The 23,308-nt window shown below is 39.3% G+C and overlaps 1 protein-coding gene across 1 annotated transcript in view; it reads left to right on the top strand.

The window, feature by feature from the left end:
- faf1 (Fas (TNFRSF6) associated factor 1) overlaps nucleotides 1-23,308 on the top strand; it is a 305,741-nt gene that overhangs the window by 193,479 nt on the left and 88,954 nt on the right. Inside the window, exons 12-13 of the mRNA XM_078218550.1 lie at nucleotides 3,108-3,189; nucleotides 14,263-14,417. Of these exons, the coding sequence (XP_078074676.1) occupies nucleotides 3,108-3,189; nucleotides 14,263-14,417 (237 nt within the window). The remainder of the gene's footprint in view (nucleotides 1-3,107; nucleotides 3,190-14,262; nucleotides 14,418-23,308) is intronic.

Here is a 23,308-nt window from a genome sequence, read left to right as displayed (position 1 = left end):
ACTCAAGTGTATTATGAAGCCTGCCTGGATCATAAGTTTTGCACTTTGAATTTGGCTAGGATAAGCATGATATGTTTCACTTCAGATATGATTCAAATGACCCACCAGGATGCTTTTATCAAACAAAGTTTATTTAAGAATATAGTTAACATGTCTGGAATGAAAATGAGCAACTTTCATCAATTACAAACAAAAACAAAACAGCCAAGATAATGTATAACCCTTCACAAATATATCTAAAATGTTCCAATCAAACAAAAACATCCCATATACCAAAACCCCCTCCACAGATTTAACACAGCAAAGTCTAATGCTCACGTGATACAGGAACTGAGTCCTTTGGTTGAATGCTGCAGTTCTCTTGAGGCACACACAGATGGGCGTGGAGTCAGAACAACATCCCAGAGCACCAAGGAGAGACTCTGGTGAAGCCACCAACAGCATATTTTCGGCTCCACGAAGGCAAGAAGCCTTGTTTTCAGCTAATCAGCAGAATTTCCCCAAAAAACAGGGAGAGAGAGAAACACTTCTTTTCAGTAATAAAACTAATCCCAGAAATTATTCATTTTTCTCAATGACTATACATTCCCTCGAGGAACAGGAAACCTCCATTAGAAAAGTGGTACAACCGTGGCGAACTAGAAAAGTTAAGGATAATATTAGACAAATTAATAGACAAATATGAGAATTGGGAGGAATTTAAAAATAAGGAAGAAATGACCAAGAAATTGGTGAAAAGGGAATATAGAATGGGAGGTAACTGGCAAGAAATATCAAATCAGATTGTAAGAGATTTTGCAAGTATGCAAAAAGGAACAGATTAAAAAAATAAACATAGTTCTCTGAGACAGACTATAGAAATTATAACGGGGAATAAAGAAATGGCAGAGGCATTAAACAAATACTTTGTGCCTGTCTTCACAGCAGAAGGCACAAAGAACACAAAAAATGATTGTGGTAATCAAGGGTCCAGTAAGAGTAAGAAAGGAAAGAAAGTAATGGGGCTTGAAAGCTGACAAATCTGCTGCAACTGATGACCTACATCCTAGGACTTTAAAAGAATGACATCGGAGATAGTGGATGGTTTAGCTTTGTTCATCTAGATTTCCCTAGATTCTAGAATGGCCTCCGTGGATTGAAGGGAAGCAAATGTTCGAGAGAGAGCGAAAGCAGGGAGCAAAAGGTCAATTATCTTGGTATGGGCAATAAAGAAATGTTAGAATTATTAATATGGATATGGTAACACATTTGGACAATCCTGTTAAACTTGCGGTTTTATAAAAAGAAAATGGTGTTTGACAAATTGATTATCGATTTTTGAGGGTGTATCTGGTAGGGTAGATGTGAGAAACCAGTTGGATGTACCATATTTGTGATTTCAGAAAGCACACTATAAAGAGTCACACAATATGTTTATACAAGATTAGAGTTTGTGAGATTGGGGTTAATATATTAGCATGGACTGAGGATTGGTTTACAGACAGAAAACGGAGAGTTGGAATAAATGGGTCATTTTGAGGATAATAGTATGAAACTAGTGGAGTGCCACAAGGATCAGTGCTTGGGCCTTAGTTATTTACAATCTATGACAATGAATTAGACAAGGGGACTCAGTGGGTGTGCAAACAATACAAAACTAGGTAGGAAAGTAAATGGAGAAGTTCGTTCATCGGGAAGATGGATGACTGATGGACTAATGTGGGAAGTGTGATAATATCTAATTTGGTGAGAAGGATTTTTTTTAAAGCTGAGTGTCTGGTAATTTTGGGTGTGCAGAGACATTCTTTAGAACTCTGCCATTAAGTCTGTGTTGCCTCTCCTTATCCCTTCCCCCACATTACATCACTTCACACTTCTCAATACGCAGTTCTGTCTACCCATTCTGCCAGCTTCTCTATGTCCTGCTATAATAAATTGGTATCAGCCTCAATTTACTGCACTCCCATATTTGATATTATTGGCAATTTTTGAAATTTTACTTTGTATTTCAACATCCAAATTTTTTTGATATACAATCTGGAAAACTCTCATCCTCCCTGATATTCAGCACTGACTCTAGTTGCCTCTCAAGTCAGGAAACAAGAATCCAGGTCAAGCAGCTTAAAATATTTCTTACACATGTGGTCCCTGAAGACACCCGAAGTGTCCTAAAATTCCCACATCGCGCAGGAACTGCAAGCAACAGGTCCCAGCTGCCAATCCATGATTTTAAAAAAAAGGAAAATTAATATCTCCTTCCTATTTTAGATTCTAGTAAGGGTTTTGTTTAAACTAATTTTAGTTATTGCCTCTAGACCTGTTGTGTTGTAATACACTTACTATTAATTCATTTACTGTTACACTTATCCCAAGTAAAAAATTTTAATCTCTCATCTCCCAGTTTAGATCAGTGTCCTAGGCTAGAAAGAGAAAAAGGTCCTCACTTGCTTCATGTGAGCTCATGCTTTGATTTTGTTTTTTGAACGTGTTATGTCTGCTCCCAACAGAGTTCTTTTTTCTGCTCTGGTCACTTTCAGGCTTATTCTGCTGATGCTCCTTATCCACTCCGATTTTACTGAGTTCCCAATTTTCGTGGTCTTGGATTTGTTCCGTTGCCACTGTTTTATCCACTCTGAACTTGCTGAGTTCCCACTCCTTGTGGAGAGATTGCATAGAATGGACCTATTCACATTCTCTGGAATTTAAGTGAATGAGTCATGATCTCATTGCAAAATATAAAATTCATAGAGGGCTTGACAGGCTGGATGCTGAGACCTTTTCCCCTGGTTAGAGAGCCTAAAATTAGAAGCATAGTTTGAGGACCAAGGTGAGAAATTTCTTGGAGCTTTGTGAATCTTTCTAATTTTCTTCCCCAATGGACTGCAGATGCTCAGTTGTTGAGTATGATCAAGACTAAGGTTTTTGGCATTAAGGAATATGAGCATAGTACAGGAAAGTGGTGTTCATTTAGAAATTCAGCCACAATCCTACTGAATGGCAGAACAGGTTCAAGGGCCTGTATGGCCTGTTTCTCCTATTTCTCATGTGTTTATGCTAATGTGATTGTTCGCCCCCCATACAATTTTTTTTTGCATGAACCAAATTTAATTTTCTTTGTCATTTAACAGATACGGTGACTGTCACCCTGTGTTCTTCATTGGATCACTTGAAGCTGCCTTTCAAGAAGCTTTCTATGGAAAAGCCAGAGATGTAAGTGACCTTTCAGTATATTAGCTCAATCTGCATTAATTTTTCAATCCTTTCATTTGAATAGGTTATGTCTTTTTAAAAAAGGGCAATATCTCCTTCCTTGCAAGCATTCCTCCTCCTCCTGCTCCTCTACACCCCCTCCCCAATTGCAGAACCTACATAATTAACTAAAATGTGTGTAGCTGGCTGGATAACTTGTCACTCTTAATTTCTATCAAAGATATTTGGAGTGTAGAACAAAATTCAAGTTGTTAAATGTTCAATATCCAGAAGCTAAACAAAATGCAACATTATAAACTCCTAATTTGTAATTCCATAGCAAGAGGGGGAAAAAAAATCCCCCCTTGAAATGGGTAACATTGGCTGCAGTAAGTGACACAGTGAGCCTTGTGCTGGAGTAGGTGACCATAATCTAAATTTGAAATGCCTTGTGCTTTAATTAACTTTAGTCAACTCATTAACTGAAAACCATCCTTCTCCTCTAATAGCACAAACTTGTCATGTCATTCAGTTCAGCCTCAACAAAGTTCAGTTAATTATTTAATCAAATCATTGTCACTCCTCTTGTTCAGTTATTTTTTCCAAAATTACAAAAATTGTTATTTGTATGCCGACCCTTTTCAACTTTACTTTTTAACAGGGCACATTCTACTGAAACATTTTAAAGGAATTATTTTTTACAATGGGAGCATCCTTATGTCATTGGTCTCATTTTATGTAAAATACAGAAATGTTTTTCTTTATGAAGTTAGATTTCAAATTCTGCAATTAATTTCTCTGGTAAAGAAAAATATCTTTTAAACAACTAACCACATAAAAGGAAGGAAAATAATATGGTGCTTGAAACCTGTTTTGACCTAAATCCACTGCCAGGGTTTTTGAACCTAAACTCATTAAATGTTTATTTGAGTGGCTGGATTACGAAGGATTTTGGAATACCATCAAATGATATATACTTAATCGCTAAGTAAAACACTACACTTGATTAAGTCTTTCTCACGACGCCACTCACAGTTCGTCTCATCAGGATGCTTTAAACTGATTATGTACAGATTAGAGTGGTCCATTTGACCGTTCTTTATCTTTTCCATTTTCACTTGATGTCCTTTTTTATTAAAAAATATATAGTTGAATCCCAACAAATGTCAAGAAATGTAATCTTTGGATTAAAATTTCCGTGGAATGTTTATGGAAAATTTCCAATTTATAACTTCCCATAGCTTTCCTGTGAATCAGTCTGAATTTTACTGCACAAAGTTATATATTTTACCAGAAATTGTGATAGAGGTTTCCTGTGTTTGGAGAAAGAGTGTTACCATTTCAAGTTTGGTCTGAGTGTGCATTTTAATGTTGAATCATTATTTCTGTATGTAGCAACATTTAAATTCTATGCTTTGTGTTTGTACTGCTCAGTGGAATTCCCTAACATTTGATGCAGCTTACAATACAAGAAGTTATGACTAATATTCACTGTTACACATTGGTCACATGATGTTAACTACCTATGTATTGGGAAACTTGCAAACATGTTTTAGAGAATGGAAAATAATAACAAAAGCAGATTTACATTGATTTATAGCATTGCCACAATTTTGAAGATGACAAGGCAAATGTATTTATTTTTGTTGATGGATAATGCAGAGCTGTTCAAGATGTTTGGAATTATATTGTGCAAAACCTAATGGCACTGATATGCCACCTTGGCAATGGATGAGCATATTGAGGTGACACAGCAAATTTGATGCCGGGAGCAAGGAAGTTTTGTGGCTGTTTGCTTGTTTGTGGTTAGCTTTACTTTTTAATAAACACTGGATATCAACAGTAAGTTATTTTATGAGTAAAAAAGATTAAACTGCTGAGTATGATAAATGCAATTAGCTTGAGAAGTGTTTTGTATGACTAAAGCACACCTGAAATCTATCAATGGTAAAGTAGCTTTTCTTTGATTGTATACTTTCCAATAGACCCGTAAAGTTGTAATTAATTATAGAATGCCACCTGATATTACCAATTAGTGTTATTTCACAGAAGGTGGTAATAAACGTTTTTTTGAGGGAGAGGGTGAAGTTTGGACTTGGATGAGTATTAGGGACAAAGGTGAAATCAAATGTAAAAGAAACACAAACTGTGGCAAATAAAAAGTTTAGAACTTGATTTGTGGGCTTTCTTTCAGCACTACTTTTATATCTTGGTTTGTATACATGTGAAATATTACACATCTGAGCAATAGGGAGAAAATGTCCCAAGCGTTGCTTGGTATTCTGCACAAAAAATGCTGCTATAACAGACTTTGTCTTTTTGACTGGAAATATTTGACCTGTTCTGGCATCCAGGGATTTTGGCACTCTGCCTCATTTTTGAGTAACATAGAATACTCAAGAGCACCCTCCAGGGGTTATTGCTCACGCTATCTTGCCTTCTTGTAAACCTATCACTCAGTTTATCAACCCGTCTTGTCATGGAAAATGATTGATCCACCATTATTTTTAAGAGCTAATATATGGATAGCACAAACCCAGCTTTTTAAATATATATTCCTGTTTTATTTGCTTTTCAACTACTTGCAGATAAGGGAAACCTTTGGGTTACATACTATACTTTCAGTTTCATATAAATGTTTCTTTTCATAGCACACTTATTGAAAGCCATATGGTAAATATCTCCTGTACCTGCAATCCTTTCATAACTGTATAATAGTTTTATTTTAGTGATTTAGTCAACATATTTTGAATTAGTTTTAATTACATATCTATGTAAGGGAGTGTTTATTCCAGTTTTAAGCATAGCCTAATCCCTGTTGTTATTTGAGGAAAAATATTTTTCTTCCTCTATTACCTGGGCGGCACGGTAGCATAGTGGTTAGCACTGCTGCTTCACAGCTCCAGGGTCCCGGGTTCGATTCCTGGCTCGGGTCACTGTCTGTGTGGAGTTTGCACATTCTCCTCGTGTCTGCGTGGGTTTCCTCCGGGTGCTCCGGTTTCCTCCCACACTCCAAAGATGTGCGGGTTAGGTTGATTGGCCAGGTTAAAAAATTGCCCCTTAGAGTCCTGGGATGTGTAGGTTAGAGGGATTAGTGGGTAAAATATGTGGGGGTAGGGCCTGGGTGGGATTGTGGTCGGTGCAGACTCGATGGGCCGAATGGCCTCCTTCTGCACTGTAGGGTTTCTATGATTTCTATGATTTCTATGATTAGCTAGTTGTATTGGATGAGCATTTTGTATAACAATATCAGACCATTATGTCACAATGTATATCAAACCTACTCCGATGCACTCAACCTTTTCAGTGCAAATGGAAGTTCTGCATTTGCCATCGCTGGCGACATGACTGAGGAACATTGGAGGGGTCAGATAATTAGGAAAAAGAAAAAGATTAATTTAAAAATGTATCTGCAGTATTTGAAGATTCAGCTGTGCTGGATGTTGTTTTTATTGCTATTCTTGTTTGTTTATTTTTGGAGAGCTGTTTCCCAATAGCTTAAGATATTTAAGATCTTCAGTTACTACAGTTCTAATTTTGAAAAATGGTTAATCCTCTGCTTTGGTTGGTTAATGAGAAAGCAAACAAAAGGGCTGCAGTGAAGGTGAGATGAAATGTGAGTGGATTGCCTGCATCTGTCCTTATCTGCTGGAGAGGCACAACAACCTTGTTTTGGGTAAAGCAATTCATTTAATTCATCCCCCTGCCACCAAATCAGTATCCATACCACCTCCATCAATCTATCCTGACTGCAATAGGTGTGATTTCCAGGATTACAGCATCTCCACAAGCTAGTTTCGATAGCAATTCCCAGCCTGTGTTCTCTAAATTAAGAATGTAATATCATGCAAGCATCACCTTGTGAATTCTGTTCCAAGTCACGTATCATACTGATTTGGACATTTAAATTCCTCATCAGTGCTAGGTCAAAATCCTGAAATTCCCTATATGTGGGGGAGGGGGGGGGGGGGTGATTACCATCACATCAAAACGATAATCAGAATTAAAACGGTGACATTTATTAAAGTTATCCATAAGAGAATCTTCATAGAATTCCTACATTGCAGAAGGAGGCCATTTGGCCCATCGAGTCTGCACCAACTCTCCGACAGAGCATCTTGCCCAGGCCCTAACTCCGTGACCCCACGTGTTTACCCCGATAACCCTCTTAACCTTCACATCTTGGGCAATTTAGCATGGCCAATCAACCTAATCAGCATGTCTTTGGACTGTGGGGGGAAACCGGAGCACTCGGAGGAAACCCACGCAGACACAGGGAGAATGTGCAAACTCCACACAGACAGTCAGCCACGGCTGGAATCAAACCCGGGTCCCTGAGAGGCAGCAGTGCTAGCCACTGTGCCGACCGTTTTTTTTAAAATCACATGTCATTTAGAATCAATTAATACTAGATTGTAATTCATTGATTTGTCTTCCCAAGCCTTAGATAAAATACTTTCAATAGTAAAATAAAGTTGTTAGATTCTTCAAATGTTCATTGTTTAATAAATTTGTTTGATGTCTTAAAACAACAGATGAAGCTGGATGTGATTATGTCCTGTTTTTGAAGCCTGAAATGAGATCCTGTGGTAACATGGATAATCCAATACGAATAGTGAGAAAACAGATTAACTGAAACAGATGAAATTGGGTGATTTTGTGCATGTGGAAAAATGTGGCCTTGGTAATAAATGGTTGGAAGCTAAACTCTGGATCAGATATGACACTGAGTTGTGAACAGTCTAATTTCAACGGTTGCCTGAGGAGTGGATTCGATGGAGAAGGAGCGGGGACTAAAAGCAATGGCTTTAGTCTTCCCAATATTTAATTGCAGGAAATGTCTGCTCAGCCAGTACTCAATGGTTAATGCAGCCTGATTATTTAGCAATAGTGAAGGAGTCATGGAGTCAATGGAGAGCTCGAGGTAAACTCAAGTTGGTTGTTATAAGAACATAACCTAAGAAATAGGAGCAATTGAGCCTGCTCCAGCATTCAATAAGATCATGACTGATCTGTTTATGGCCTCAACTCCACTTTCCTGCCTGTCCCCACAACCCTAAGCTCGACTGCTCTCTGGGGTGAAGAATTCCAAAGATTAATGACAGCATTCTGAGAGAAGAAGTCCTCCTCATCTGCATCTTGAATTAGAAACACCTTATTCTGAAACTGTGCCCCTTTGTTTCGATTTTCCTCATAAAGGCAAACATCCTTTCAGCATCCACCCTGTAAAACCTCCTTAATAAGGGGGTTTCAATAAGGTCACAACTCATTCTTCTAAATTCCCATGAGTATAGGCCCAATCTTTCTTCATAAGACAGCCCCTTCATTCTAGGAATCAACCTGATGAACCTTCTCTGAACTGTCTCCATTGAACATAAGAACATTGCAAGTATATCCTTCCTTAAATAAGGAAATCAAAACTGTATGCAGTAATCGAGGTGTAGTCTGATCAATGCATTTTATAGTTGTAATGAGACTTCCCACCTTTTATATTCCATTCCCTTAGTAAGAAAGGCCCACATTCCATTTGTGTGCCAAATTACTTGCTATACCAAATGCTAACTTTTTGACATTAGTGTATAAGGACACCCAGATATCTCGACTGCAGCAATCTGTAGTCTCTTTCCATTTAAATAATATTCTGCGTTGCTATTCTTCCTAGGAAAATGGGCAGCCTCATTTTTCCATATTCTACTCCCACCTGCCAAATTTTAAACCACTCAACATATCCATATCCCAACGCAGACCCAATATCCTCCACGCTTGTTTTCTTATCTATCCTTCTACCATTAGCAAGTCTGGCTACAATAAACCCGATCCCTTCATCTGAGCCATTAATATAGATTAACTAGTTGAGGCCACAGCACTATCACTGTGGTTCCCCATTTTTGTCAACTGCATCATCAGCATTAATATAAAAACTGTGTATTCCGAGGAAGTCACCAGGGGCAGTATGTAAATGAGAAATAAGGGGTGGATGCCAAGGCTAGATCCTTGCAGGACACCAGGAAGATGTGAAAGCATGAGAGAGTGCAGAAAAGATGGACTAGTGGAAGGGAGTGATGCAGCACAGATACCTAATTGGATTATCCCAGTCTTAGTGACAAGGAAATTCATGAGCTCTTCACACTTGTTATTGGAGGTGACGGGGGAGAGGGGTTTAACTTGAAGGTTTGCAGTTGAGAAAACAAGCTGGGGAGGTTATGCTTGCATTCCAGGATGAACTTGAAATTATGACCAGTTTTGGTAAATGAGAGCAGGATCCAATAGTGCCTTGTGTGGTTCAGACAGATCTGGCAACACTTGGTTAAATGTGTTAACATAAAATCCCTACAGTGCGGAAGAAGCCATTCGGTCCATTTGAGTCTGCACTCACTCTCTGGCCTTCTCCCCTGCCCTATCCCTGAAACCCCCCACATTTACCAAGGGTAGATATAGAAGAATGAGTTTGGGGCCCAGTAGGGAATGTGTGCGCAGAGTGGTATAAGGAAGTGATCAGTAAGGGACTTGTCTGTGATCGATATGATGGGACTATCGTGACCACATGAGATAGCAAAGTCAAGGGGTGGCCGTGAATAAGGGTTGAAGAGTTTACATGGAGGGAGAGATTTAGGGGAGTTTACGAGCAGTAAAGTCAGAGTGCAAGCATAATGAATTGAGATGGAGGTTGAAATTACCAAGGATGAGCAGTTGCTTGGTGCAGAGACTGAGGGAGGAAGGCATTGAAGATGCGTGAGAACATTTTTTTATTGTACTTGGGAGAGTGGTAGAGAACACTGATTTTGAATGAGAAGTGAAAACAATGTGAGGTACTCAAAGTGCACTATTAGATTGATGCAAAAATCCGGAAGTTTTATTCTGTCATTCACTGTTCTGCCATAGGCTGGGGTGTGCCCCCCACCCCACACCCAAAGCTGGCAATCACCGATTGGGGAGAACGTCCCCATTTCAATGCTCACATGGCTGTTAGAAACCCCATAAATACCTTCAGTCAGGTATAATTGGGTTTTTGATGGTGAGCTTAGCAATGAATATCCCTTGCCCTGAAAAAAATATTTTATTTACAGTGTTTTTAAATATCTCATGATTAAATACTAGATTTTTAAAATTAAATATTCTTTTCATGATGTCACCATCACCCCCATATGTATGCCCCAATCTTTATTTTACTTTATGTAATTTTTTTTTAATGAAAGGTTATTTAATGTCAGTGCTTTTCATTTGGTGGTTATCTGTCTGAGAATTCTTTAATGTAATTGGCTGCTCGTGTAGTTTGATGACATAGTAGCAGCTCCACCCTGGGAATCCCATTAAAGAATTTTTGATAAATGGCATGACGAGAGAGGTAAAATTCTCACCACAGATCACCAGATCTTTCAACAAGGCTTTCTTCAAGGTCAGCAGCAAGCCTCCTTGCTTCATTGCTGATCACAAGTTCCAGGCCAATATATCGAGCAGTTTCAACTGGCAATAAAATGAGACAATTGTTCAGTTATATTTCAGGTGACCGGGTTCCCCACCTCCATGTTGCCATATTGACCTTCGCACACAATTTGATCACATTGATGAGCTGGAATCATTTCCACTTTACACATGATCCTGTTTTAATGGTCATGGATGATCTGCAAGTGAATATCCAGTTCCTGGGCAGTAGTCATGACATATTAATTTTAAGACAATGTATCTTGTCAGCATCATTTGACAGAAAATAAGTACTAGCAGATTTCTTGTTAGACCAATACTGCCTTTTTAATCCTTGCCTCTAACAACCATGAAGAGCAGCAGAGAGCAAATTTAGCAATGACATGGAGTCATCGGGATTAGCGTTTGTTCCTTCAGTCAGCACTTTGGATGTGTGGAGAGATTCAGACATCATGCAACTCAGCACCACAATGATCTTCCCCAGAATGCCTGGGGTGCTACATGTTGCAAAATTGCTATTGTAAGAAACTTGAGCGTGGAAGAGGCGAATACTTAAATTGAGCAAAATGCAGGGCAATATAAAAAGACTGAAGAAAAGACTGTTGTTGAAACACCAGTGCAAGCAACAGAATCCATATAGCAAGCCCTCATTGACAAAACTTAGAATTACGTCAGCCTATCGGATGAACAGTCCTGCACGTGGTCAAAACATACCTCCTTCAACATTTCCTTCTGTACTAATTCGCATACAATGAAACCCATTGCTTCATCTGCTCTGATCACCTTCAACACTATCCCAAGAAAACTGCGAGAACGCAACTGATATAAGGCACAACCAAATTTAAAACTCTGGTTTCTAGTACAAGAAGAAAATATGCTTCTAATATTTGAACCTCTCTAAATTGCTAAATCAAACTGTATTCACAGACACTTCTCCCTATCTGTAGAATTCATGCCAATATAATAGTTAACATGCTTTCTGAGTGATCAGACTTGCTTTTGTTGCACATCACATTATTTCCTGGCAACAGTGAATTACAAAATCTGATACTCAGCCATGAAACTTGTGTCTCTCTGCTACTCTGTTCAAAACCACAAGACACTGTCTAGATCTTGAATCTTTTTCAGTAGCTGATAATGTGCGAGTGAAATCATCCTCGGCACAGTATAAGTGATGTGTAGTCCGTTTTCCTACACCATACAAGTTGCTTCTCTTGTTTTCTGTGTAGTGTTTGATGGGGTTGGGGGGGGGGGGAGCTGAGGTGGGAATTTACCCATAAGTAGTGTGACTGTTTCACAAGACCTTTTCTAATGGCTTACAGTGAAAAGAGAGGAAAGCCATCCGCTTGCCACAAAGCAACAGTACTACAAAGAACAGATTAAGGGTTTAGAAAAGGTCAATGTGGGTTTTTCACTAACTAAACACTGTCTTAAAGTTTCGTATGCAGAAAATAATGAAGTCATCTAAGAGTTTTTAAAGAATTTTTATTTCTTTTTTTCTGCCTGCATTTGGTTGCCTGCTCAGCAGGGGTGTTTAATCTTTCCAGGCTTTTGAATTGGCCCAATGAATGAGTGGGTAGCTGTCTCTCTAGGAGCTAGAAGCTTATTCTGAAGCCTAATCACTGAGCAAACATAGCCTTGCCCTCCTTCTCTAACAACCTTCATACAATAGCAGGGATTCTAGTGGAGTAACCTGGATATTGCACACTGGGCTTTGAAATTTAGAATGGATGAGCAACTGAACAGACTGTGCCTGATCTTCTGCCTCTTTTTAATTAAGCACCACAAGGCCATCAACATATTTTTATCTCCACACAGATATTTTTTACCAGCAGTACAGGACTTCGAAGTTCAGATTTAGTCAGGATAACCTATTGTATTTAAACTGAAAATCACAATTTCTAAGACAAAAGTTTGTATCAAATGCATATTTTAGAGCTGTTCTTCACTTTTTAATGTGATTAATGTTTAAGTGGACGTTGTCACTGCAATTTTTGTAAAGTGATATTGTAACTAACTAAAATAGATGGTGCTTGATATATGCCATATTTTGTATGAAATGTTGTTCTATAGATGTGTAATAGGTGTAAGCCTTGGCTCAGTGCTTACTAGCATTCTCACCTTTGGGTGAGAGGGTTAGGATTCAAGTAACAATCTAGAACTTGAGTGCATAATCCTCACTGACATTCTGAAGGAGAATCGTAGGAGTAATCCACTGTTGGAGATGCTGATATCAGATAAGGTATTAAACTGAGGCCCAGAAAAGACCCCTTGGCATTATTTGAAGAAGACCAAGGGAGTTCCTGATTGGCCAACATTTATCCTTCCACCAACACCACTTAAAAAGGAAAAAGTTTATCTGGTAATTTATCTCATTGCTGTTTGTAGTCTCTTGCTGCATGGAAATTGGTTGCAATGTTTTCTTACATTACAATAGCAGCTTTTGGACTTATGCTTGTTAAGGACAGATTTGCAGGGTTGTGTGCTAAGAGCTGGGCAATGGGACTAATTAGATAATTGCCACAGACATGGGCCAAATAGCCACCTGTGCTGTACAATTTTATGAACTGTACTTCAGAAGTACATCATTGCTTATAGAAGCTTGTATAAATGCATATTCTTAATATAATACTGCTTTTCACATATTTAGTAGTAGAAAACAATTATATATTGCATGATTGTAACTAGTGTTAAATGTTACATTTTCAAACAAAATTTTTGTCTTTTTGTTTCGTGCACCAAAAATCTTAATGCTACCCTTATTTCTCAATGACAATTTGATTTAAACATGTAGTCTGATGTACCTATTCAGTATGGTATCCAAACGTAGATACATAATTCTGAATTGACAGAAACCATATGCTGCTTATCTAGTTTTAGCGTTTTCAATTCATGCTGTATCTTATCTAAAGACTGCAACATATGTTAGAAGTCAAGTCTCATTTCTGTAAAATTTGCAATGTTTTCTATTTTTGTTGACTTAAACTGATCAATAAATGATTTAAACAGGTTGTGATATAAAGATTTTCTAATTAGTGGTTTTTGTTGGCAATTTATAAAGATCTTGATCCAAACATAATCCAAATTTAAGCATAACATTTTTCAGCAAACAAATTATGCATTTCTCAGCATTCCATATTAAAATGAAATATTAATGTCCCATTAGCATGAGAAACTGAACAAAGCCCTTCACTGTGCAAAATAAGTCAAAATACCTGTTTGCTGTATTACAGTTTGCTTCAAGGCACCAAAGACCTAAATGTTGCAATTCATATGTGAAATTTGTGTAGGATAAATTAAATAAAGAGGTTATAATAATAGAAATTATGAAGTAGTTAAAACATTGCAATTAACTGGACAAGTTAAATTTAATTTTAAAATAACGATTGTATTGAGTGATATTAGCCAAAAGTTGCTTTAATTATCTACTGTTATTTTTGAGATTTATGAGATTTCATCTGTATTGCTCTGAGTAAAATACATGCATCTCCTGCATAATGTGATAGTATCTGGGAGCTGTGTGAAAATTCCCATTGCAGTGGTTTTATTCTATATAGTTTTTGTGCTAATGAAGGAACTGTAAATAATATATTTTTGATTGAAGGATGTTACAGAGATGGGTTACTTGTACTGAGAATTTTAAAGTCTTTAATTTGTACTTTATTTTATCAGAGAAAGCTGCTTGCCATCTACCTCCATCATGACGACAGTGTTCTTACAAATGTGTTCTGTTCGCAACTGCTGTGTGCTGAATCTATTGTCTCCTACCTCAGTCAAAATTTTATCACTTGGGCATGGGACGTGACGAGGGAATCTAACAGAGCAAGGTACTCAATTCTATTCTCTAACTTGCATTTGTTTTAATTGAAGTTCACTATTTCTTACTGACGCAGTGCATGCAGAAAGAATACATGTTCTAAATGTGCCCTGATTGAGCTTGAATGTTATTTTGAAGGGAAGTAAACCCAAAGGTGAATATTGTGTAATTTTAAGTGGTACCCCAGTTTATAGAAATGATTTTTTCATTGTTTTATGTTCCTATGGGAATTAAGGGTTATGGTGAGCAGGTCGGTAAGTGGAGCTGAATCCACGAAAAGATCAACCATGATCGTATTGAATGGTGGAGCAAGTTCAAGCGGCCAGATGAACTGCTCCTTGTTCTTATGTTCTTATATTAATTTATTTGTAAGAATTTTGTTTGATATTGCTGATAGAGGATGACCTTCAACAGTTTTATTGGAAACACTGGGGGATGTGACATTGAACCCCTGATGTAGAGTTCCATGACCCTATTGCACAATAATTTGCCATCCCAAAGTTATGCCTTTCTCAACCCAACCTGAATTCATGGATCTATTGTTTCCAATAGAACTGTTCAAGGATATCATAGAAAGAATCATAGAAACCCTACAGTACAGAAAGAGGCCATTCGGCCCATCGAGTCTGCACCGACCACAATCCCACCCAGGCCCTACTCCCATATCCCTACATATTTTACCCACTAATCCCTCTAACCTACACATCTCAGGACACTAAGGGGCAATTTAAGCATGGCCAATCAACCTAACCCGCACATCTTTGGAATGTAGGAGGAAACCGGAGCACCCGGAGGAAACCCACACTGACACGAGAAGAATGTGCAAACTCCACACAGACAGTGACCTAAGCCGGGAATCAAACCTAGGTCCCTGGAGCTGTGAAGCAGCAGTGCTAACCACTGTGCTACCGTGCCACCCCAAATATTCTGATATTCTGTTCCAAGTATTATGGAACAGCATTGACGGGAAGAAAGCTTGGCCTTCTGTCTAGTTCAGAAAATATTTGATGAGCTTGTGTTCTTTATTATATGTAAAATATTATATATTAAATTCAGCTAGTGAAGGAAAATTGCCAGTTGAAAAAAGGGTTCAGCAAATCAGACTGTTGTAGGAATAAGTGGCCAAATTAAGTGGCAATCGGTGTGACTACATTAATGTTCCTCATTAAAAAATGTCAGCAATGTGTCAGAATTATGAAAGCTGCATGTCAATTGGTGCAGATAGGAAGTGCACACAGACTATGATTTTTAACAGGTGAATGGTGGTTAAACCCTTGCAAAGAATAATTGTAAAAATTCCTACCAGGTATTCTTATCCTGATCGTCAGTAGACCACTTTATCTTAAAGCTTTAAAAAATGTGTTTGATTAGTGTCTCTTCCTTAAAAGAATGGAGAGCCTTCATTGAAAAATACTATATTTAAACTTGACTACTCCTTTAAACATATCTATCAAATTTTTCCGAGCATTATCACAGGTAGTTTGTTTGCTACTCTAAGAGCAGTTCGTTAATATTCTCTTCTGTAAGTATACTCATTTAAAAAGGCCAGATTATTTGAAATTGGGACAATTAAAATTAGTATGTTGAGGAAATTTATTATGTAATCCTTGAGATATAATATTATTGCTATAATATGTATCCCCAGGCATTACCTTTTTAGCAAGTGATTTAACCTTGCAAATAAATCAGCATTGCTATGCATAGTTTCTAAAGCTATTGCCAAGCTCGAGGCTGGGAAATCTGTGGCAAGTAACTCATCTCCTGAATCCCCAAAGCCTGCCCACCATCTACAAGACATAAGTGAGGAGTACAATGGTGTACTCTCCACTTGCCTGGATGAATACAACTCCGACAACAGTGTGTACTGTCTAAAAGATGTACTGCAGCAACTCGCCAAGGCTCTGTTAAAAGCATCTCCACCGAGAAGGACAAGGGCAACAGGTGCATGGGAATATCAACCGCTGTAAATTCTCCTCCAAGCCAAACAACATGCTGAGTTGGAAAATATTGCCATATACTGTTGCTACGTCAAAAGCTTGGAACTTGCTTCCATACAGCATTGTGGATGTACCCACACCACATGGATTGCAGAAATTCAAGAAGGCAGAAAACCACCACCTTGTCAAGGACAATTGGGGATGGGCAATAAATGCTGGCCTAGCCCGTGACACCCACATCATGTGAAAGAACAATTTTTTTTTAAAACCCTGCACCTCTGTTTGCTGTAACACTTGTTGGCTAAAAATAACAGAAACTGAAATGGTTCAGGTGACTGCTCAAAGCCATTCAAGATTTTCTCTGTGTCCTTTGTTCTCCACGCACAATAGATTTTTTAAGTGTACTTTTTAAATGTAAACTTTCTGTTACTTGTAAAATTTGGACTTGATATTTTTAAGAGAAATTGTACAGTTTTAGGAGAACATGTAGATTAAACTTTAGGTTGGATGCAAGTGTGGCTAAGGGTAGGACTGGGGGGAGGGGGTTAGGATTATGGAAATGGGATCTGGCCAAGGCGTAGATTTTAATAGAAGGGGCAGTACCTTAACTGTTATTGGCATGTTTGGTAATTGTTACAATGCAAGAGAATAAAGAAAACCAAAAGTATTTCTGGGCTAGGCTAGGAGCAAGGTGACCAAAAGATCTGAAGCAAGGGCCAGGGAATGGAGCCGAATTTTGGAAGCTATGGGCTGGTGTCCAGGGACTGAATCTGAAATCGGAAGCGGATACAAAGCAGATTCCAGAAAAGCCAAAGGTGATATGAGTGGGTAGGTTGGGGAAGAGGAGAAGAATGTGATTTTGTATCCTTAAAACACATCTCTGGTTGGTAGCAACACTCTTCTGCCCCTAACTTGGGGAGTGGAAATTGGAACTGAGAAACTTACGGGAAGGGCTGTTCAAGCTGGACAAGGCATCCGGAACAGCTGTTGAATTGTGCACAGTAGCAGCGAATGGGGTTACTATAGTGTGTAGGAAAGAACAGAGTTGACTTGCTGTGGGACAAGAATGGAGGAAAACGGGATTGCGTGCAGCAGGCCTAAGAAGCAGCTGAATAGAGCTGGAGTGCTTATGATGGACCTAGGAGCGGAGCCGGTCCAAGACTCTGAAGCAAGTAAAGTGAGAATGTCTGGAGTGGAAGATCAATGGAAAGTGAAGTGGGGAAATATTATTAGAAGAGGAATAACTTGGCCCAGAATTTTGCTGGAGTGGCAATATTTATTAGAATGCCACTCCACTCTTTTACTTACCCAGGTCAGGAGCTGTACATTTCATGTGTGATCTGCAGCAGATCCAGAGTCCTTTCTGTGTGGGACAACAGAGAAAAGGTAAGTGGGTGAGAGGTTAGGATTGGGTGTCAGGGGGTGGGGAGGAGGTTTTAGTAGTTGGATTGTCAGGTGGATGGTTGAGGGGTTGGTTTGACTGGGGAAGGGGGTGTGTGGGATGGTGGGGGGCGGGGGGGGGTGTGGTTTAGCGGCGGAGGGAGCAGTATACCATAGTTAACCTTGGAGTTAGAAGTGGTTTTAATCCTTCCAATGTTTTTTGGGAAACTGTTCTGCTAAGAGTCTGAACATCTACACTGATTTAAATTGGAATTTCAAATGGTTCTGGGCATGTGTCTGTCTCCATATCTAAAAAGAAAAAATCCCTCTCTTTGTTTATTACAACTCCTTTTAGGTCTTTGGGTCAATCTCAACCAAATTTGATGGGATGATACTTTAGTCCAAGGGGTATGTCATTGGGGAGTTGATATCTAAACACCCCACTGGATTTGGGGGGCTGGAGGCAGCGTCTTTGGCTTCCTCACGGGTGGTAGCATGGCCCTGCCTACACTGTGTCCCTGCCAACCCCTTAACTCTGACATACTTGAAACAATCTTAACCATGCATTCCAAGAAAGTGCGACAAATTTGTCATAAATCTCCAATTTCCTTTCATTTATCACTTGTGTTTTTCTCACATTTGTTTCATGTAAGTTATGTTCTGAGACAACGCACACTATTACTTAATAAGGGAAAGTGACAGGCAGCACACAGACAGGGAAGTTGAAGGGGCTGGAGTAAAAGGCAAAAGGTGGACTAAAAATGACGACAACAATTAGAGAAAGGGAAATGAAGAGGCTAGAGCAAGATGTTGACAGAATGCAAGAAGAACCAATACTGCAAGTAAGAGACCGGGGACTATAACTTTCTCAGAGTGGCAATCTCCGTCGGATTGCTACTCCCGTAAGACTTGCCCACGCTGGAATTCCTAAGCCCCTGTCTTGCCCACCTTCCTTTCTGAGGCTGGGTGATACAGGAGCAGTGCAGCGTGCCCCCCTGGCTGTATCGGTGGAAATTAACTCGAGTGCAGAGAGTTAAGTCACTTCCTTTTTATGGCATTAAAGGGACAAGAGAACAGTTAAATTTCAACGGTCAGAGGTTTACCTGGAATGGGGAGACCGAGAAAGTTGCAGGGGGGATGCGCCAACGAGAGGAAATTACGACTTTTGGGCAATTACCGGGTAAACCCTTAAGTGGGAACTTCCAAGAGGGATTCCCCAGTGCATTATTGTGGTATCCCCTAAATGCGACGCTGGGAAACCAGGGAATTATGGATGCAAGATTCCTTCAGAAAGCTTTCATCTATGATCCTCCTAATTGAAGCAGGCCCAGAATATTGGCAGTAAATCAGAAGTATGTGAATATTGTGGTGCAACAAAGTGGAAAAAAGATGTTGCGCTAATGGTACGGTAGAATTGCCACCCCTAAGTGAGCCACCTGACCCACTGAATATTCCTACGGGAACAATAACAAAATCAAAAAACTTCTTGAGAAACATTAGGAAAAACAGCTGAGTAGGATCACCAAAAAAAAATCTCTTTATTTTGGCTCAAGAAGGAAGAACAGCTAATGAAATATTTAACATTTCATCAAACAATGAAAATGCAAACAGTGACACTGAAAATGAACAGAATGATACTCGAGATGCTGCCTTTGACACTGATGATGAAATATTCAGAGTATTAATAAACATTGAGGAAATTGGTGTAGCTGTAAAGTCTACTTCTGGGAATTCTTGAGAGTGACAATGTAGAGAATGATTCGTAGAAATCATGTGGTAAAAATTGTAAATCTATTTATACTAGTTAATTCATGTGAAGGGAAGCAATTGAAAGTAAATTTGTTATGAAAATAAATAGTTGCTGTCAAATATTTTTAAGTATAATTTTGTGTGAATTTAAATGTTTCTTTCATATTTCTGGGATTAAAATTGTTAGTTAAATTTTCTTCTTCATAATTATTTTAAGTGAATTGTTGAATGAAATCTATTGGATATAAGAAATGCTTCAAATAAATCACTGCATAGAAACATTTCCATGGTTTAATTTTTCAGCTTTCATACTTATCTCATTCAATCAATATGCCAGAGGGGGAATATTTCAGGTTTTGTTTTGTTATTTTTTTAAATCCAATTTTTAACTTTTATCCCTTTATTACCCAGATACAGGAAAGGTAACCCAGCTTGTTCTTATCAATAATTTACTCTTTAAATCAATAGGGTTCACAACACTAAATGTCAGATACAATAGTTATTAAGCATACTGTAATTAAATATGCACTTAACAGTAATCACCCCAAAATCTTGAAAATTTTAGCTGGGTAATTTAATTGCATCCCAGTTCCAGCTCAATATACAAATTGATTGCACTTTAGAACACCTGTTCCAACACCCATTCTTTGTACGTTTGTAGAACCTCTGCTATTTGTGATATATATAAATGATTTGGAAGAAGGTGTAACTGGTGTAATCAGCAAGTTTGCGGATGACACGAAGATGGCTGGAATTGCGGATAGCGAAGAGCATTGTCGGGCAATACAGCAGGATATAGATAGGCTGGAAAATTGGGCGGAGAGGTGGCAGATGGAATTTAATCCGGATAAATGCGAAGTGATGCATTTTGGAAGAAATAATGTAGGGAGGAGTTATACAATAAATGGCAGAGTCATCAGGAGTATAGAAACACAGAGGGACCTAGGTGTGCAAGTCCACAAATCCTTGAAGGTGGCAACACAGGTGGAGAAGGTGGTGAAGAAGGCATATGGTATGCTTGCCTTTATAGGACGGGGTATAGAGTATAAAAGCTGGAGTCTGATGTTGCAGCTGTATAGAACGCTGGTTAGGCCACATTTGGAGTACTGCGTCCAGTTCTGGTCGCCGCACTACCAGAAGGATGTGGAGGCATTGGAGAGAGTGCAGGGAAGGTTTACCAGGATGTTGCCTGGTATGGAGGGTCTTAGCTATGAGGAGAGATTGGGTAGACTGGGGTTGTTCTCCTTGGAAAGACGGAGAATGAGGGGAGATCTAATAGAGGTATACAAGATTATGAGGGGTATAGATAGGGTGAACAGTGGGAAGCTTTTTCCCAGGTCGGAGGTGACGATCACGAGGGGTCATGGGCTCAAGCTGAGAGGGGCGAAGTATAACTCAGACATCAGAGGGACGTTTTTTACACAGAGGGTGGTGGGGGCCTGGAATGCGCTGCCAAGTAGGGTGGTGGAGGCAGGCACGCTGACATTGTTTAAGACTTACTTGGATAGTCACATGAGCAGCCTGGGAATGGAGGGATACAAACGATTGGTCTAGTTGGACCAAGGAGCGGCACAGGCTTGGAGGGCCGAAGGGCCTGTTTCCTGGGCTGTACTGTTCTTTGTTCTTTGTTCTTTTAATTAGCATATTTAATTATTTCTTGGGTAATCTTACAACTTGTGAAATGATGATTTGCACTTTGGTGATAACTTTGTATTAAACATCACTTGGTGTGGCTCAGGAGTTCCACTCTGGCTCGGAGGTCTCTGCCATATTTTCTGCAGGTGATGACAGTGGGCTAAAAGGTGTAGGATTTGTTAGAATGTAACCGGTGACAACTTTGTATTGGATGTAATGTGACCAATGGTAACAAGCTGTAAGGGTCAGCTGACCCAGTAAACCATGGAACCAATTACAAAATGATGTGATGGTCAGCTGACTCAGTATAAATAAGAACCTGTTGGGAATTGTAGGGAGCTTGGAATAGCCCAGGGCGTGGCCCCAAGTTTAGAGTAATGAAGTTTCTTTATTAAACCCTTTCTTTGATTTGTAAGTTAGAGTATGTTTTGTTATATTTTTATTGTTTGCATTTGAAGAGTGCCTTCTGAAGAAACAGGATTTGACCTCTTTCCTTTGGACCCTCTTCTTGGTCATTTGAGCTTCCCAGTTTTCCTCACCCCATCTCATGCCTGTCCAAACAATCAGCCTCCAGTGATTACAGCTGCCAGCGATTGTCTTCAAGTTGTCTGCATTGCTGTCTGCCAACCTTGTGTCTCAATTGCAAGTGTCCCTGTCATGCAGGAATGGACATCCAGCAGATCATGACCCAGTGGCCAGCTAATTGTATGGAAGGTCTTTGTGTATTCAGCTGTCATGCATTCATTGAATGTGACCATGCCAACACAGATGTTTTTAGCTTAGCAATGAGTGTGTGCTGATGGAATTAGCAGACTCCAGGACCACTGTGTTGGTGACCTTGTTTTGCCATGAAATGCCGAGGATACATCTGGGATAATGAAGGTGGAAATTGTTCAGCATTTTCCTCTGCCTAACGTGTGTTACCCAGGCCTCACTAGGGGAGTACACTGAGAACACAGACTTAGTAGACTTGCAGTTTGTTTTTTTGGTCATCTTGCTGTTGTTCCATATTCTCTTACTCAGCTTAGACATAACAGCTTTTGCAATGCGTGTATTGAACTTCAGCATAAAGTGACAGATTGCTGGTGATTGTGTAAACTTGATAACTGAAGCTATCAACAGCTTTCAGCATTGTCGTTTCAATGCTGATAGACAGATGTATGGTAACAACCTAGGCCATGACTCGTCTCCCTGGAGCTGATGGTCAAACCACATTCTTTACAGGCATGAGAATTTGTCCATTGCCACAGAAGGTGTTCCTTGGCATGGAATACTACTGTGGTATCCATGGTGTAGAAGTACTCTGAGAATTTAATGCAGTTTTGCCTTGGATCTCAGGCGGGCATGGCTGAATGGCTTTCCATTAGTACTTGTGTGTAAGTCGACACCCTTGATAGATCGCTTAAAAGGATGTGACAGTAGCAAAGAGAGGGATGTGCCGAAGAGTCTTAGCACCAGAACACAACCTTCTCTTGATCCCACTGGATCTCAAATGGTTTTGATGATGCCCATGTTGCTGACCTTGCCCATCATAATGTCATAAAAAGAGATCACATTAAGCAGCTTTGTTGGGCAGCCAGTTTTCTCCAGTAGATTAAGTCGACTGCCTCTGATCACATGGTCAAATGCTTTGGTAAGATTGATGACGGTAATACATAATAGTCTCCATCATTCATGACATTTCTCTTGCAGCTGCCAGACTAAGAAGATCATGTCAAATATGCATTTTGCAGTTCTGAAACCACACTGAGTCAGGATAGATTAGTTCAGATATGACCTGCAATCTGATGAGAACAACATGGGCAAACTGCAGCATTGCAATAATTGCAATGTTGCAGTCACTTTGTTTTATAGGGTCACAACCATTGCATCACACGCATCCTGAGGCACTGCTCCCACCCTCCCTCCCTCCAGCAGAGAGAGAAGTGTTTCCAGATGCTCAACAAATGCCAATTTCCCTATTTTCTATCTTCTAAAATTTGTTTAATGTTCCAGCTTTGACTGCACTCTGGATAGAGAATTCCACAGATTCGTGACTGAGTGAAGTAATTCCTCCTAGTTTTTTAAAATCTGTCACTTCCTAGCCTAAAGCTATGGCTTCTCGTTCTAGAATTCCAGCAAGGGGAAACATCCACTCTACATCTATCCTGTCAATTTCCTTTAGCGTCTTTGGAAGTCTAGATAACTATATCTACAGGAC

Source organism: Mustelus asterias, chromosome 8 (assembly GCF_964213995.1).
Source record: "Mustelus asterias chromosome 8, sMusAst1.hap1.1, whole genome shotgun sequence".
NCBI lineage: Eukaryota > Metazoa > Chordata > Chondrichthyes > Carcharhiniformes > Triakidae > Mustelus > Mustelus asterias.
Note: the sequence above shows the minus strand (reverse complement) of the source record. Positions and strands in the feature narration are given on the sequence as shown.